At 40.6% G+C, this 14,770-nt stretch overlaps 1 protein-coding gene across 4 annotated transcripts in view; it reads left to right on the plus strand.

Moving 5' to 3' along the window:
• RFX4 (regulatory factor X4) overlaps positions 1–14,770 on the plus strand; it is a 93,200-nt gene that overhangs the window by 11,769 nt on the left and 66,661 nt on the right. For all 4 annotated transcript variants that reach the window (XM_030480455.1, XM_030480458.1, XM_030480454.1 and 1 more), the window contains exon 2: positions 8,368–8,454. In XM_030480455.1, coding sequence (XP_030336315.1) covers positions 8,368–8,454 — 87 coding nt within the window. The remainder of the gene's footprint in view (positions 1–8,367; positions 8,455–14,770) is intronic.

A 14,770-nucleotide genomic window follows, 5' to 3' on the forward strand; every position in this document is an offset into this window, starting at 1 on the left:
GAGTAATTCTTTGCATTCTTATGACATCAGGGTGAATCTTACAATGCTCCACCAGAATCATGAGTCAAAGAAAAAGAACAAAAACATTCCTTCCAGCATCTAGTAAGTGCCCTGGACCAATGTCCATTAACTCTGAAATAGTTCCAAGAGGGCTGTATGCCAAGAAATGAGAACAAAAGGAAGGACGGCAATAAGAGTGCCTGACATTTTCCCCTGTTGGAAATGAAATAAAAAGTTAGATTAGCAAACAAAGCACCAAGGTATCTGGCAGCTTGTCAGGGTAGCGGCTCTACCATCTGCACCAAGGCCATGTGTCACTGTCATCCCTGAAGAGCAGGTCTCTTGGAAGAACAGAAGATGGCTATGCAGGACCAAGGAGGACACTGGCATGATTTCCTGTGGAGCTTGAAGATGTTCCTGACAGCTTGGACACACTGACTGAAGGATGCTTGCTTTGCCAACTGATGGCACTGAATGAGGCCATGAAGAGCAAAACGAGGCTCTGTGTGGCCAGTCTTCCTTGATGGTCAAAGAGGAGCTGTTTTGCCAGCTAGGAGTGTCTACTCAATGGAGTAATGGGAGGATACCGCAGTTGGACTATGGCCCTGATCTGGTCTTGCAAACTTTTCATTTGATGATGGTGAGGAGGGAGATAACATCACCTATGAAAGCCGAAGTCTCAGAAAATCCTCATGTGTGTGATTAGCTGTCCCTAATAGCTTGTTCTGCTTGATTTTAGTTGATTTTGATAAGTTTAACACTCTCCATAGGAACTAATGACTGCCCAGCCCTGTTATGTTATAGGCACCCAGCTGTTCATAACATTGTGAAGAGGCCGAGCTTAGAAGATCTTGTTTAGGTCTTGGTTTTACAGTAGACTGAGGTTTTGGAGATAAGGTGATTTTTTGTTCGCTTTCTTTTAAGCAGTGTGGTTTTTTGAAAGCTTTGAATGTGCTGCTGTAACCAGCTTTTGAAGCACTCCAGCAGCATTACACTTCTGAGGTGGGAGATGTGCCTGTAACGAGGAGTGCTGCGCTGCAGGGTGCAAGAGAGATTCAGAACATGAAACCTGCTTCTAGTCAGAGCAGATGTTAAGTGCAGCAGGTATGGGAATAGGCTTTTAATAGTTTGAGGGTCAGACTTCAGGTTTACCTTCTTACCATTACCCCTGACAGAAAGGGATAGTCTGTTTTGTCATTAAGGGGCTGTTTATACTAGCATTTTTCTTCCAAATTGATATGACCAATTGATCCAAGACGTTGAAGTGTTATAAAGTGTAGTTTTCACTTGCACCAGAGAAAATATGAGATGTACTGGATCTTTTTTTTTTTTTTTTTTTTAATTTATTCATATGGCAGTTAGAAATCAGGTTTGCAGCACACTTAGGGATAGTCAAAGAAGACAAACTGGTCAGACATTATGAATTTAATGGCTGTAGAGGTTAGAAGTTCTCTGTCCCTGCCAATTGTGCAACACAGACAGCATGAATAGAGGGGGGTTTGGTTGGTGGCATGTCTCAAACCACGTTCAGCAAGGTAAGTTATGCAGAGAAAAGCCTTGAGCCCATGTAGACCTCAGTGTTTATTTTGAGACAGGCAACAGAAGAAGCCGTCAGGGAACTGGTGGTTATCCTAGAAAAGATATAGCAAATCATTCCATCAACTCTATTGAAAAGAAAATGATAGATATGCTACCTAGTCATTACCATGGGCTAGCAAACTGGTAATGGGAGGTTCCGCGATCTTCAGTCAGCCTCCCAAGCTTTTGAGGTTCTGTTTTCACCTGCAAAATCTGCTATTTGCAACCACTTTCTCGTGGCCTAACAGACCAGATGAGCAGCTAGGCAGTATTGCTGGCCAGCTTGGTACTGAGAAACTTGGCAAAGAGATGCTGCAGGAAGAGATGAGTAACTCTTCCTTTCGAGAACAATGAACAAACAGCTCAGAGGGGTGCTAAGACTCCGTATGCATGACAAGTCCCTCCTCTGTCACAGGAACTAAAGTCTGTCATCACTTCTGGGTTGATTTTTCCAACAGGTCCTTTTGTAAATGCACTAAAATTTTGTGGTCCCTTTATGTTTGTATTATCTACCTTTTATATACTTTATGTATATAAACGGTTATTAATTTTTTCTAAGTAATAACTTAGAAAAAAGGTTTTTTTCCTACATCTACCTTGAGAAACCGGGAAAAAAGTTACAAGAGCAGCCATGAACCAAAATGAGGAGGTGGACTGTTGGAGCTGCACCATCCAAGTTGATGCATGGCTCAGATAGTAGTTTGGCTCCTGGCAAATCTTTTACTCTTATTTCAGTGGTAACTATGTTTCAGTGACAAGCAACTTCTGTGGAAAAAATGTTGGTCCCTTTGCAGTAACTAAGTAAATTGTCATGCTTGTTGGTAAACTGCTTTAACATTTGGGGTATGGAAGCCAATCTAGAGCTAAAGGCATGTGAGAGGGATTTCCCTGCAGCTGCTAGGGCTGTGATACAACCACATCCAGATCAGAGGATATGGCATAACCAGGGAAAACCAGTGCTGTTAGTAATGCTGTAGGGTGATAAGGTGAGGCAAAATGCAGCTTGGATTAGGTGACCACAGTGTTCTATTCTTCCCATAAAATCTCTTAATCTCATAGAATCATAGAATGGTTTGGGTTGGAAGGGACCTTAAAGCTCCTCCAGTTCCAACCCGCTGCAATGGGCAGGGACACCTTCCACTAGACCAGGTTGCTCCAAGCCACATCCAACCTGGCCTTGAACACTGCCAGGGATGGGGCAGCCACAGCTTCTCTGGGCAACCTGTGCCAGTGTCTCACTACTCTCATAATGAAGACTTTTTTCCTAATATCTAATCTAAATCTCTCCTCTTTCATCTTGAAGCCATTCCCCCTTGTCCTATCACTACATCCTTGTAAAAAGTCCTCTCTAGATTTCTTGTAGATTTTAGGTACTGGAAACTGCTTTAAGCTGCTCTAAGACCTTAGAGCTTTCTCCAAGCTGAACAACTCCAACTCCTTCAGCCTGTCTTTGTAGGAGAGGTGCTCCAGCCCTCTGAGCACCTACATGGCCCTCCTCTGGACTTGCTCAAGCAGGTCCATGTCCTTCTTATGTCGGGGCATCCTTCTTATGTCTTCCTTCAGGACACACACATGACCATAGAGCTGCAGCTGTGGGAATGCTCACCTCCCAGCTGTGGGCACAGCTACTCCAGCTGCTTTTGCCATCCTGCTTGGGTGCCGAGCAGGACACAGTGGCTCTCAAAGGCCAGAAGAGGCTGTGATTACAGGTTTTGCTAATATTGCAGCAACTCTTAATCCTCCTGGCAGGACAGCAGCTGCAGAAGCCACTGCTGACTGCAGTCAGGCTCACCTCCTCTTCCCCTCTGCAGAGCGCAGCCCAGGTGGCTTTCACACTGCTCTTGCTATGGCCATGCACATGTAGGAGCAATGAATGCTTTCTTTTCTGGACTGCAAGCATGCTAAGCCAATAACCATTATACAAACAAGAGGGAGTAATTATCTCATTAAATGTACTGGCAGTACGCAGGCGCCTCTGCTGTATTCTTTCACCTCAACTGAGGCTCTGTAGGAAGAAGCCTTTCAGAGGTGTCTTCCAGGAGCAAACACTTCCTTCTGATGGGTGTAATGTGTCAAAATAATTTGTCAAAGTGGTTTTTTCTTTGTGTTTGTTTGGGGTTTTTTTGTTTGGTTTTTTTTTTTTTTAAGTTCATGCTTCTCTTTTCAGACAGTTCAGGAAAGCTCCTGCCCCTGAGCATCTCTCATGTGTCTGCATCTATTTCAAGGAGTTCCAGGCCTGCCTTCCCAGCTCAGTGTTTGAAGCATCATACAAATAAAAATATACCTGCTAGTGTGAACAGAAGAACCTTGGTGGGGGCGAAGGAGATCCATGCAGGCCTCAGCTCTGCCAACTTTTCTTTTTAAAAAAAGCTCAGTTTAATCTTCTATTGCTAGAAATGTGGTGGGCACATTTAATGGAAGAGGTTCAGTGGATGTGTCAGTCTTAGCAAGATTAGGATCAAAAAGGGAAGAGGCAAAATGAGGGCAAGAACTATTTCCGTAGTTCTTCTTAATCCATCTTTCAGCAGTTCATTTGGAACAATTTACATTTTCGTTTGTGTCATGATGTGTTATTTGGTCAGAAAATTGACACTGGAAAAGTGATTGTAACTTGAATAACCATCTCCTTTCCCTCATATTGAAATCCTGAAGAAGATACAATGTGTTTGTAGTCAGTGGTATACAAAATTATACAGTGAAAATTGTAATGTGAGGAGACATTGTTGCGTGCGTCATTATAACTCACTTTCGATCTTTGCAAAATTAAATAGGTGATGTAGCATTTAAAGGGGCATCTTCAAAATACCATTAAATGCACCCTATTTGCATTCTTTCCTAGTAAGATTGCAATAGTTTCCTTACTGTGTCACAGTAACTAGGTGTAAAAGAGTGACCACATTTTACTACAGATGCTACACATTTTAAATTTTAGATATTAATTAATCTATGTATTTTGCCTGAATGTTTTTGGGCTAGTGCTGGTACAACTGAGGGTGCAGTATGCTGGGGCTCAGTGGGTGGGAAGGACTCTTAAAGAGCAGGGAGAGGAAATGCCTTAAGACTTGATATGCTGAAAATTCAGTGAGTAAAAATACATCCTTTTTGAGACAGGGTGTGTTTTCTTTTGCTCTCACAAGCACTTCTCACTAGAAATATAGTTTTTCCACATGTTGTGTTAATGATTCATCATTGTTATCAGGTCTGATATGCACTTCTGCTTAGCCACCAACTGAACTCTCCATTACTCTGTGACTGTTCCTGATGTGAAATCCTGTTTGTAAAGTTTGTAAAGTCCAAGTGCAATAATTCAGGCTTTAATCACATAAACCCTTCCATACTGCGCGTCTCAAATCTTGTCTAGACTAGTGCTGTATTGCGTGATTTGCATCAGCCTTTGGATCAAGTGATGAAACCTCAGCCTGGAGACACCAGGGGTTAGCCATGGGTCTCTTCCTCCAGCTCTGCAGCTGGACTGCCTGGGACAGGCCCCAGTGCAGACAAGGTATACACCCATGTGTCATGAGGATGAGGGCATTCAATGTGTACAGGGCTCTACACAGTGTGTTCATTATGCTGGGGCAGGATCTAATGGCATTAACTCTAGAAGAACTTCTAAAAGTCAGACTTAGTTTTGATTTCTTATTTTGTTTGCCTCTTTGTCTTTTATTGTTCATTTTTGCTTTATTTTAAACTGGTGCTATCATATCTGGGATCTGTAGGCTTCTGAAGGGAGTATTAAATTTCAGTAAAACTGGTTGTATTTACTTAAGGCATTCTTATTAATATTGGGAGTTAAAAGCTTTGTAAAAACTTTTTTTTCTTTATACAAATATTTAAAAATACTTATTAAATGAAGGTATTTCTTAGAATTCTTATAATTACATCACTCAGTTTATGAGATAATACAGCCTTCAAATAGCTAGTTGGTTTTGTTGCATTTTGTCATTTGCCAAATCATTTGACAAATTTGCCATAAACTCCCTGACATTTTTGCTCAAAAGAGTTAGTTTTCTTCATTCTTTGCTGCCAGACAGGTCGTGTATCTTTTCAGGCTTGAAGAATTTCTATCAGCTATTTAAATGCGAGGCCACAAAGACAAAGCCAGACTCGGGCTGCAGCAAGCTGAACCAGGGTGATTCAGGACCAAAGGAGTTGCAGTACATAATTAAATAGTAACGGTGCCCTACTCCAGAGACTTTATATCTTGCAGTGCAAACTGGTTGCTTTATCAATGAAAAAGAGGTATATGTGCAGTTACCAGAGATAGTATGCGAACAAGGATGGTGAAAATTGTTATTGAGTGACACTTAGAAAGTTTTTCTTCCTACTACTTAGGCAGGGAACATGACTAAAGATGGCTGCTGCCAGTTCCCTGCTGCCGAGGGAAGAGGATGCGTCCCAGCTTCCCAGCTCTCGGTGCTGGGAGGAAAAGAAAGGGCAGAGCTGGGCATCGGTCTCTCCTTGGCGCTAATGGCAGCCGCCTTTGCTTTTACTCCCTGCATCTGGGCTCAGAGCCAAGGGAATTATATACAGCCATGGCTGTGCGCTGAAAAGAGGAGGAGGAGGTAGGGTAATCTTTCTCAAGGCTTCTTGCACCTCTCTCCGATGTTGCCCTCGGCAGCAAGTTTCTCTTCACCTTGTCGTGAGGATCCAAGCTCCTGTCCCTCAGCTCACAGTACTGAAATGGGAAAGGAGAAATGGTATTAGCTCAGTTTTAGGGCAGTAAAAGAAATCTGGCATGAAGCAGCTGTACCGTTGTGTTGGCCTTTAGACAAGGAGGTGATACACCCCCTACCCGATGCAGCTGAGCAGCATGAGAAGGGAAAGCCTCAGAGTTGGAGCCGCTGCAGGGCTGGGGGTTTGTGGTGGAGCAGGAGCTGATTAGACAGCACAGGCCTTGCTGGCAAGTTTTAAATTGTGGTTTCGGCAATGTGAAAGTGATTTTTCTATGAAGCAGTTGAATTTCATAGGAGAAGAAATATCCTTAAAAATCTATTGACAACAAGAGTTATTTTTGCTGATTTTCAGAGAAGTACCTCAAAGGAGCAGGCTGTAGGGAAGTGGCAGCACTGTTGTGAGGCTCCTCATGTACAGGGCAGTTTGGTGAATGAGGAAGATGCACACACAGGGACATGCTTGTAGTGATGAAGGTAGGACTGCAAGCATGTTCCTGCTGTGAATATGTGAGCAAACGGGCAGGGGGAAGGGAATAGCCTGGAGCTGCCTCACACTTCTCTTGCACTGCCTGAAAACCAGAAGCACACAAAGCAACAGTACCTGGAGGTCTCATGGCAGGGCCTGGAAATCAACCCTGAAGGGCTCTCAGCAGACCCTTTCTGAAGTCCTACACAGATGCCATTTGCCCTTTTGCTTGTGTGGCAATGGAGAGTGTGTGTACAGAGGAATATACACAAGTTTGTGTGACTGTGTGGGTTAAGAAGAATTTTTTTCTGCAGGGTGTTTTTCACCATGACTATTCATGTATTTATTTATTGGCATCTAGTGCTGAAATGAAGTCATACCAACTTTTGCTTTCTATAAACAAGATGGGCAGCCTTCCCAAGACACTGGGTTTCTGCTTTCCCTTCAAGCCTGCTGCTGTGATGGGCTTTCTCTGGCTGGCAGACAGCTGCCTGTGCTGTGCAGGTAGCCTGATGTTTTTGGGGGGTGGCTTATGGAAAGGAATTTGAAGCCATTTCTGTGTCTTTGAAGGTTTTTCTGGCTCTGGCAATTTGCTGACAGTGAGGCCTGTTTCCCCTTATTTCTTGTGCATCTCGTCACTCAGTGGGATGGTTTCCTGTCGTAACTTGGGGGGTTACCTTGCAGCCTTCCCACCTAGCCATTCTTTTTCTTGCTTTGACCACAGGGAGCTCTGTGAGCATAAGGTCATTTCTGCCCAAGTGCGTTCTCTTGAAAAATAATCTTATGAGGGAGGTCAGTCTATTGTAGCAATATCCAGGTATTCCAGGCAAACTCAAGGACTTGTATTTCATACTTTGTCCAAGGAAACATATAGGAGGGTACAACTTTTGCCCTGAAGACCTATAACACAATTCTACTGAGCCTGCTGCATCCTCTAAAGTCATCAGGGGATGTGTGTTATAGCTTCCAGAAAGAACTGTGGAGTCAAACCAATGTAATACTGTACCTCATGTTGCTGATGTGAATAAATCGGAAATGAGAAAGGACAGGAGTAGTTGAGTACATGCTGCAGAGTGACAAAGGTTCAAGTAGCTCAGCGGCTGCTAACTTGCCACATTGGACTTCTAGCAGTGTGGAAAAGATCTCAGTAGGGCCTAGGGTGCCACCAGTGTGAATGGGGTCATAGGACTGGTCTTCAGAGAGCACAGTTTGAGCCCTGCTGGAACAAAAATTCATATGAATGATTTTACACACGTTAAGAGTTCTTTCAAAATCAGTGGAAATACTCTAGTACATAAGTCTTTGCCAACTAAGAAATTAATGCAATTTATGTATTTCAGTTTCCCACATGAGATGATATTTATTTTTTTTTTAATGTGTGATGGGGTGGGGAGAGAATATCCTGAGGAGCTTTGCTGTGCGCGTGGAAGTGTTTCAGCCTCCATTGTTTCAAAACAAACAACCAAAAAATGAAACTAAAAAGCAACAGCTAAGTTTGAAAGCAAGAGAACGTTTTCTTGCCAAATTACCTCAGACGGAGCATGTTTGAACAGAAATGCTACAGAACACCATCTGTTGAAAACCGGTGCTTTGTTTAGTTTTATGCAAAGACAAACACAAAAAAAGAGCATCTTTGTTCTTTTACAGAGAGTTGGATTGAACGATGTCTCAATGAAAGTGAAAACAAACGTTATTCCAGTCACACCTCTCTGGGGAATGTTTCTAACGATGAAAGTAAGTAACTTGTCATTCATTTAAAATGAGTGTGAATGTGTCCAAATGCTAATTTCCTGCTATATAAGTTGCTACGTCTTGGAGATATTTTTAATACTAACCAGTTTTAACAGTCAACTCACTTGACACATCCAGTCATTTCATTGATATTTTTTTTTTTTTTTTTTTTTTCCCCCTGGAATATTTGCTATTTTGCATTATTGAAAATGAAATAATTTTATCTATTAGTTAAAGCAACCAGAATAATTTGTGTGTAATTGAATAAAAGTTGGATGACCTCTAAAATGTGCTATTAGTATTAGCTTATGAGTAAAACCATCTGTTTTGCTTCTCACTGGTGAACACCATGCAGTTGAAATACAGCAAGAATTGTGCTGCTTTTCAATACTACTATATGAAATCATACATACAAACTCCTTCATTTAAGAATTAAATAATAATCAGATTAAAATAATTAACATTAAATCATGACATTACCTCCTTTTTAGTCACAGAGAAGAAACCTTTACAAATGTAGCTGATTTTAAAATAGTTACTTTTTATCTCTATTAGTTGTAGCAATTTTATATCTTAATTTTTAATAACAGGTAATTAAAAAGACCCCAAAATACCTTAAAATAACCTAATTATTTATTTTTAAAATTATAAGACAATTTTTAGTTTATAATTGATTTCCCTGTTTATGAAATTCCTATTCTGCTTAATTTGTATGAAATTCCTATTCTACTTAATTTGCCTAAAGCAAAATACTCCTCATGTTAGTTTTCCTCTCTGCAGTTAGTATGTTAAAGTGACAAGATATTAATGCAGACTGATTTCCTTAATTCAGAAAGGAATTTTTTATGATATTTAAGCACCTAGGTTTAGAAAATGTGTTTTTAGTAACTTCTTCATTGCTGAATGCCCCATTTTCATTTGAAGAGAACTACTTCATTTTGATGTCACAATAAAATTCACATGCCTTGCAGCACAGTATTTTAGTGGATCACGGAATTTGCTATACTGGGACCTTACTCTTATTTGTCCAGGGATCTCTTCTGAGGTAATATGTCTTCAGAAGGAGAAAGGAGGTGTTAGAAATGTCGGTTTTATTCATGACTCCCAGGCTAGGAACAGTGAACAAGAATCCTTACAGACAGACAATAAAACTTCGACAGGTTTGGGTTTTTTGCTTTTTAAAAGTTAAGGAATTAGAAATTAGTTTCTCCTTGAAACTAAAATTGTAGTGAATTGTAGTGGGGAAAAAAAGAAACAAAAAAAAAAAAATCTGCTTGTTAATTTGCATTTTACAAGAACCTTGTGAGACTTACTGAAATTTCACTCTGATGCTACCGAGAAAGGGGTGGAAAGAACCTGTGATGAATGTGACTTCAGACTGTTAATAGGGTCAGAATTCAAGATTCAACTATTGAGTTTAGTGAGCTTTTCCTTGAACACAGTTCAAGGCAGTGTTGTCAAGGTAATTATTTAGTATCATTAAATTATTAAAAAAAATTATAATGTCATAATTATGTCTTCTATATTCTGTTCTAGACCTGTTACCTTAAATAGGTTTAGCAAAATTAGCTACAGCTAAGGGTAGTTTGTTATATGTGCTTTCAGTTTACATGTGAACATGAGGAAAAATTCCACATACCTAGGGACAGTAAGAAGGGGACCATGCATTAGCAAGAGCAGGTGTTTCAGACAATGGCATTGAGAAGACAGGATGTTTTTCATTCTGTTTTCTGCTACTGGAATTAAGGGGCAAGTGATGGTAATGGAAGTGGCAAATTTAAATCTCATAAAACAAATATATAAATGAATTTATACCACAGTTTGTGCGCAGAAGGAATTGTCACAGTATATAACGGAAACCCAAATGAGAGTCAATTTCATCTCGCTTCCTTCTTAACAGCCAATTCTTCCAGATGCTTCCTTTGCACTGATACCAGCATTTCTGCAGTACAGATAAGAGAATTAATCCACTGGAAAAGTCATCCTTGTTTTGGGGGGTAAGGAAGGGGAGAAGAGAGGGGAAAGAGGAAGGAGTATGAAAGAAAAATAACCCACTTGTCCAGCAAGAGGAAGATCAATAATCTGTGAAATCCAGTATAAACTAGAAGTTTCGCCTTAGAAATCATTGTACTATGTGATCCTTTCCAGCCCTTCAGTTCTAATATTTCTCTAACAGTGCCCACACACCAACCAAGAAATTTCCAAACTGTTGTGTCATTTTTTTGTACAGCCTCTGTCATATATTTATAAACAGCAGGAGGCAAAATGTTTTGAGAAAACCTATGTAACCCTATTTGAATTCTCCAGAATGGTGTTCAAATTGCTCTTGTGGATGGAGCTTCAGTTCTCATCTGCTGCCAAAAGAAGGCATCATCCATCTTTCTCTTGACTAGTTTTTTTTCCTCTCTAAATATATTAGGTAGCTGTTGGCTGGACTTTACAAGAGAAAATGTGGGTTTAGTGTTGAGCTGGTGTTTTTTTGGTCTTGCATCCGGTGAAGACTATGAGAATTTGCACTGTGAACTGATCACGTTCTTACTCAGTATCATGCTTGCTCTTGTGACTATTGAATGTTTTTAGAGTTCATAGGGTTTTAGGACAAGAGTAATAATTTTGCTGGTCTCCTTTTCTACAGTTGAAGTAGACAGAACCATACTTCATACTGTGAAGCTACAGAACCGTACTTCAGACCACAGGGGTCCTTTGCAATCTTCTGTTCCCATCCAGGCCTCTTGAACATATATTACATTGTGAAAAGAAGCAATGACTCATAACTGTGGATTCGCTTCTTGGAGTGCTTCTTACTCTCTTAGAATCTTTTATCACTTTTCCCAAAACATAGCTTTTACACTATTAAAATTCTAGGTCAATTTTATGTCACTTTCCATTTTTTTAAAAAATTTTTCCTTCCACTACTTCCACAGAAGTCCACAGGCAAAGGGAATGATACAACCTCATATTGAATAATTAAAAAAACCCCTCACAATATTTTCTGTGTACTGTGCATGAAATCAGGTTCTCCAGATTGAAATAGGGGTCTGAAAGAATACAATTCAATGATTAAGAGTTTCAACTTCAGTTCCATGGGGAAGGATTCATGACATGGGTGCCTGCAGGTTGCCCAACCAGAAAGACTGAGTGCATGAGGCCCTCTCTAGACAGGTAGGAGCGGTCTCATGTTCACAAGCCTTGGTCCTTATCGGGGACTTGAACCACCCTAATATCTGGAGAGACAGCACAGCAGAGCGTAAGCAATCCAGGAATGTGTTGATGATAACTTACTTTTCCAGGTGATAGAAGAGCCAATGAGGAGAGGAACTATGCTAGACCTTGTTCTCGCTAGCAAGGGGAGATGGGGCTGGTGGGGAATGTGAAGCTGAAAACCAGCCTCGGTTAGTGGAAGGTGTCACTGCCTACGGCAGGGGGTTGGATCTGGATGATCTTTAAGGTCTCTTCCAGCCCAAGCCATTCTATGATTCTATGAAGTGGGAAGGTTGCTTGCCCAAATTTTCTTGCATGTTTAGAAGTGTGAATCTGTAGACAGTCCAAGTGAAATAAAAGGTTTAGACTACCTCTTGTACTTCAAAAGCAGCATTCAAAATCCATGTTCAAACTGGCTGAAAGGGATTTATCCAATCGTTTTGGGGTGGTTTTTTTTGTTAGAAATAAACCTCTTACTCTTCCATTGAAAAAAGTATTTAAAACCAGAGCCACTCAGTTGGAATTATGCTCCCAAGTTTCTGAGAGGGATTTTTAAAATCCCACTGTTTTAAAAGCATGGAATACATGCTAACGAGCCTGAATCTCATTTATGGCTACATGTAATAAGAGACGAGGTAGCTTCTTACTATTACTTAATTTTAGCTAAGGGCAAATCACTTTTTGAGAAAAGTCAAAACCTGGACTGCAGGGGTTACAGAGGAAGAGGCTATTCCTCTGAAAGGTGTGGAGCTACCTGAACCAAGGGAGGGATTTTATCCATATAAACTTTTTAGCTCTTTAATGGGTTTGAGACACATGCAGGCAGCACTGGAAAGTACAGGACTCTTCTGTTATCTCCACAATTGAAAGCAGAGTTTTAACTCAACTTTAGTTGTGACAAACAGACTACCACCACCATTTTACAAAAATGTGTGCTAATGCAGGGTCTTCACTTTGGGTTGTTCCATTTACTGTGTTTAAGGCAGCATGCTTAAAGACGTACTGAGTATAGCTCCTAATGTCTCCACATCTTCCTCCAAGAAGCAAGAAAGCCCTTGACTTGTACCTAAAATAAGACAGCAGAAGTTAGAAGATACTACTGAGAGTTCAGGGAAAGCCACAAACACATGCAGAAGGTACAAATGTAACTCTGCTGTGGTGGCTTTGAAACGGAATTTTGGAAGGAGAAAGATGGAGATGTTAGCAAAGAAACTTCCACAGAATTTGGGAAGAAAAAGGTTTTCTGGTATCTCTGGAAGCCCAATAATACTATTTTTTCTAGTAATTGATGATCCCAGTTCTTAATAACTTAGAAGGCCTCTTCTGTGCTGAGAGTTTTACTTGCAACTAAGCTATTACCTCCTTTCAGTTTGGGATGAGTACCAGGTTTCCCACCTAACCAGGTACCTTGAATATAACTTTCCTTGGAATGCTGGTAGTCCTTCTATTAGCAGTCAACACATTAGATCTGCTCCTAGCAAATGGGTTTCTCCCTGAGGCGCTATGCAGCTGCCATATGTGTGAACACCTGCAGCTGTGCGTCAGGAGCAGGATTTTTCCTCGTGACATCAAATCTTTTTGGATTTGTCATAGAAGAATTGTCAGGTCTGCTCTTTGACAATGCCTCAAAACAAGACTTCTTTTCAGTGTCTATATTTTCTTTTTTTACAAAATAAACTGGATTTTAAAAGTGTTGAATTTCAAAAGGTGTGGGTTCATTTTAATCTACAGTATTGTTTTGATGGGGACTGATAAAATGACAGGTCAAAAAGTAAGGGAAAGCAGCATTACTTACCTCTTTCATGATGTACAAACAGATCTGGGATCAGACCTGAGTCAGGAGTTATACAAAACATTCCCTGCTCAATAGAGAAGCCGTTAAATGCTCTGTTACCAACTAAAATTTAAGGAATAGCATACTTATTATTCTTTGCTAGTCAATCATCTGATGAGATTATATTGTTACACTATACAAGGGAGAATAAAGTGTTTGTGTATTTAATAGTGACAGTTTGTATTTCTAGCTTCCCTCCATTCCTATACTATGTGCAATTCTTTCCATCTATGTAATTAAAAAGCTAGAGTTTTCTCTCAGCCAACATCTGGTGAAAATGAGAAACATTTTAGCTGACAGCTGGTCCATTAGCAGGAAACAACAACAAAGTTCTGTTTTCTTGTACAGACACTTGATTTTGGGGGAGACAATCGCTAATTGTGAAAAATTTAGTTTTGTTGAAAATCCAGTTGTTCAATGGGTAATATTTTGATGGAAAATGGTGTTCAAAGATTTTTTAATAAGTTCAAAGTCCATTGTTCTTCTTGGTTTTAAGAGACAGTTAGTGGAAGATGCTGAAGAGTCTTGAGGAAGGATCCCCAGGAAGCAGACACACCTGAGGAGAGGCACTTAAATTGCAGTTTATGATCTCATTGTTTGTGTTGTTAAAACAAATCGTTATGTGGGAGGAGCTGAGCATGGCTGGCTTGTAGCCTATCTGAGGGCAGGTTAGGTAAAGCACCTGCTCACAGGTGCTCATTCTTAAATGTGAGTGAAAAACAACTAGGGGTGGGGTGGAAGGGATGTAGAAACTCTAATATTGAGTCTAATACAATTTAGATACTGGCTAGATGTCTAATAGAGTGCCACATATCTAGGGGAAAATAGAGTCTAGTTAGCACAGGTGAAAGCCATCTAATAACAGACCTTTTAATACTAGTTCCCTTAACTCAAGAAAGAAACTAGAAAGTTTTATGTCAGGGAGGGGAGACTAGTACCTCTTGGTTTCACAGGCAGAGCTTTCACATGTCTGCACCATAGGCAAGGGGTTGTTTACACCAGTGACTTCAAGCCTTTGCAGTTTGCATCCCCCTAGCAATTTCCAGTGAGGCAGAAACCAACCGTACACTGAGCTTTAACCAGTGGATGGAAGGCTTTGACACTGACATAAAAAATACAGATTGAGAAAAGGGATGACTTTCACCTGGGAAGCAATAACCTTAATTAGAACAAGACGGTGGTGCACAGGACAAGGATTGGGCCCCCACATCCTACTAATACCTAAAGGCAGCAGCATTGGTGGTTGTACATCACTTTGTATGTCTGTTGTACAAAGGCCTGAAT

Source organism: Strigops habroptila, chromosome 3 (genome assembly GCF_004027225.2).
Source record: "Strigops habroptila isolate Jane chromosome 3, bStrHab1.2.pri, whole genome shotgun sequence".
Taxonomy (NCBI): Eukaryota; Metazoa; Chordata; class Aves; order Psittaciformes; family Psittacidae; genus Strigops; species Strigops habroptila.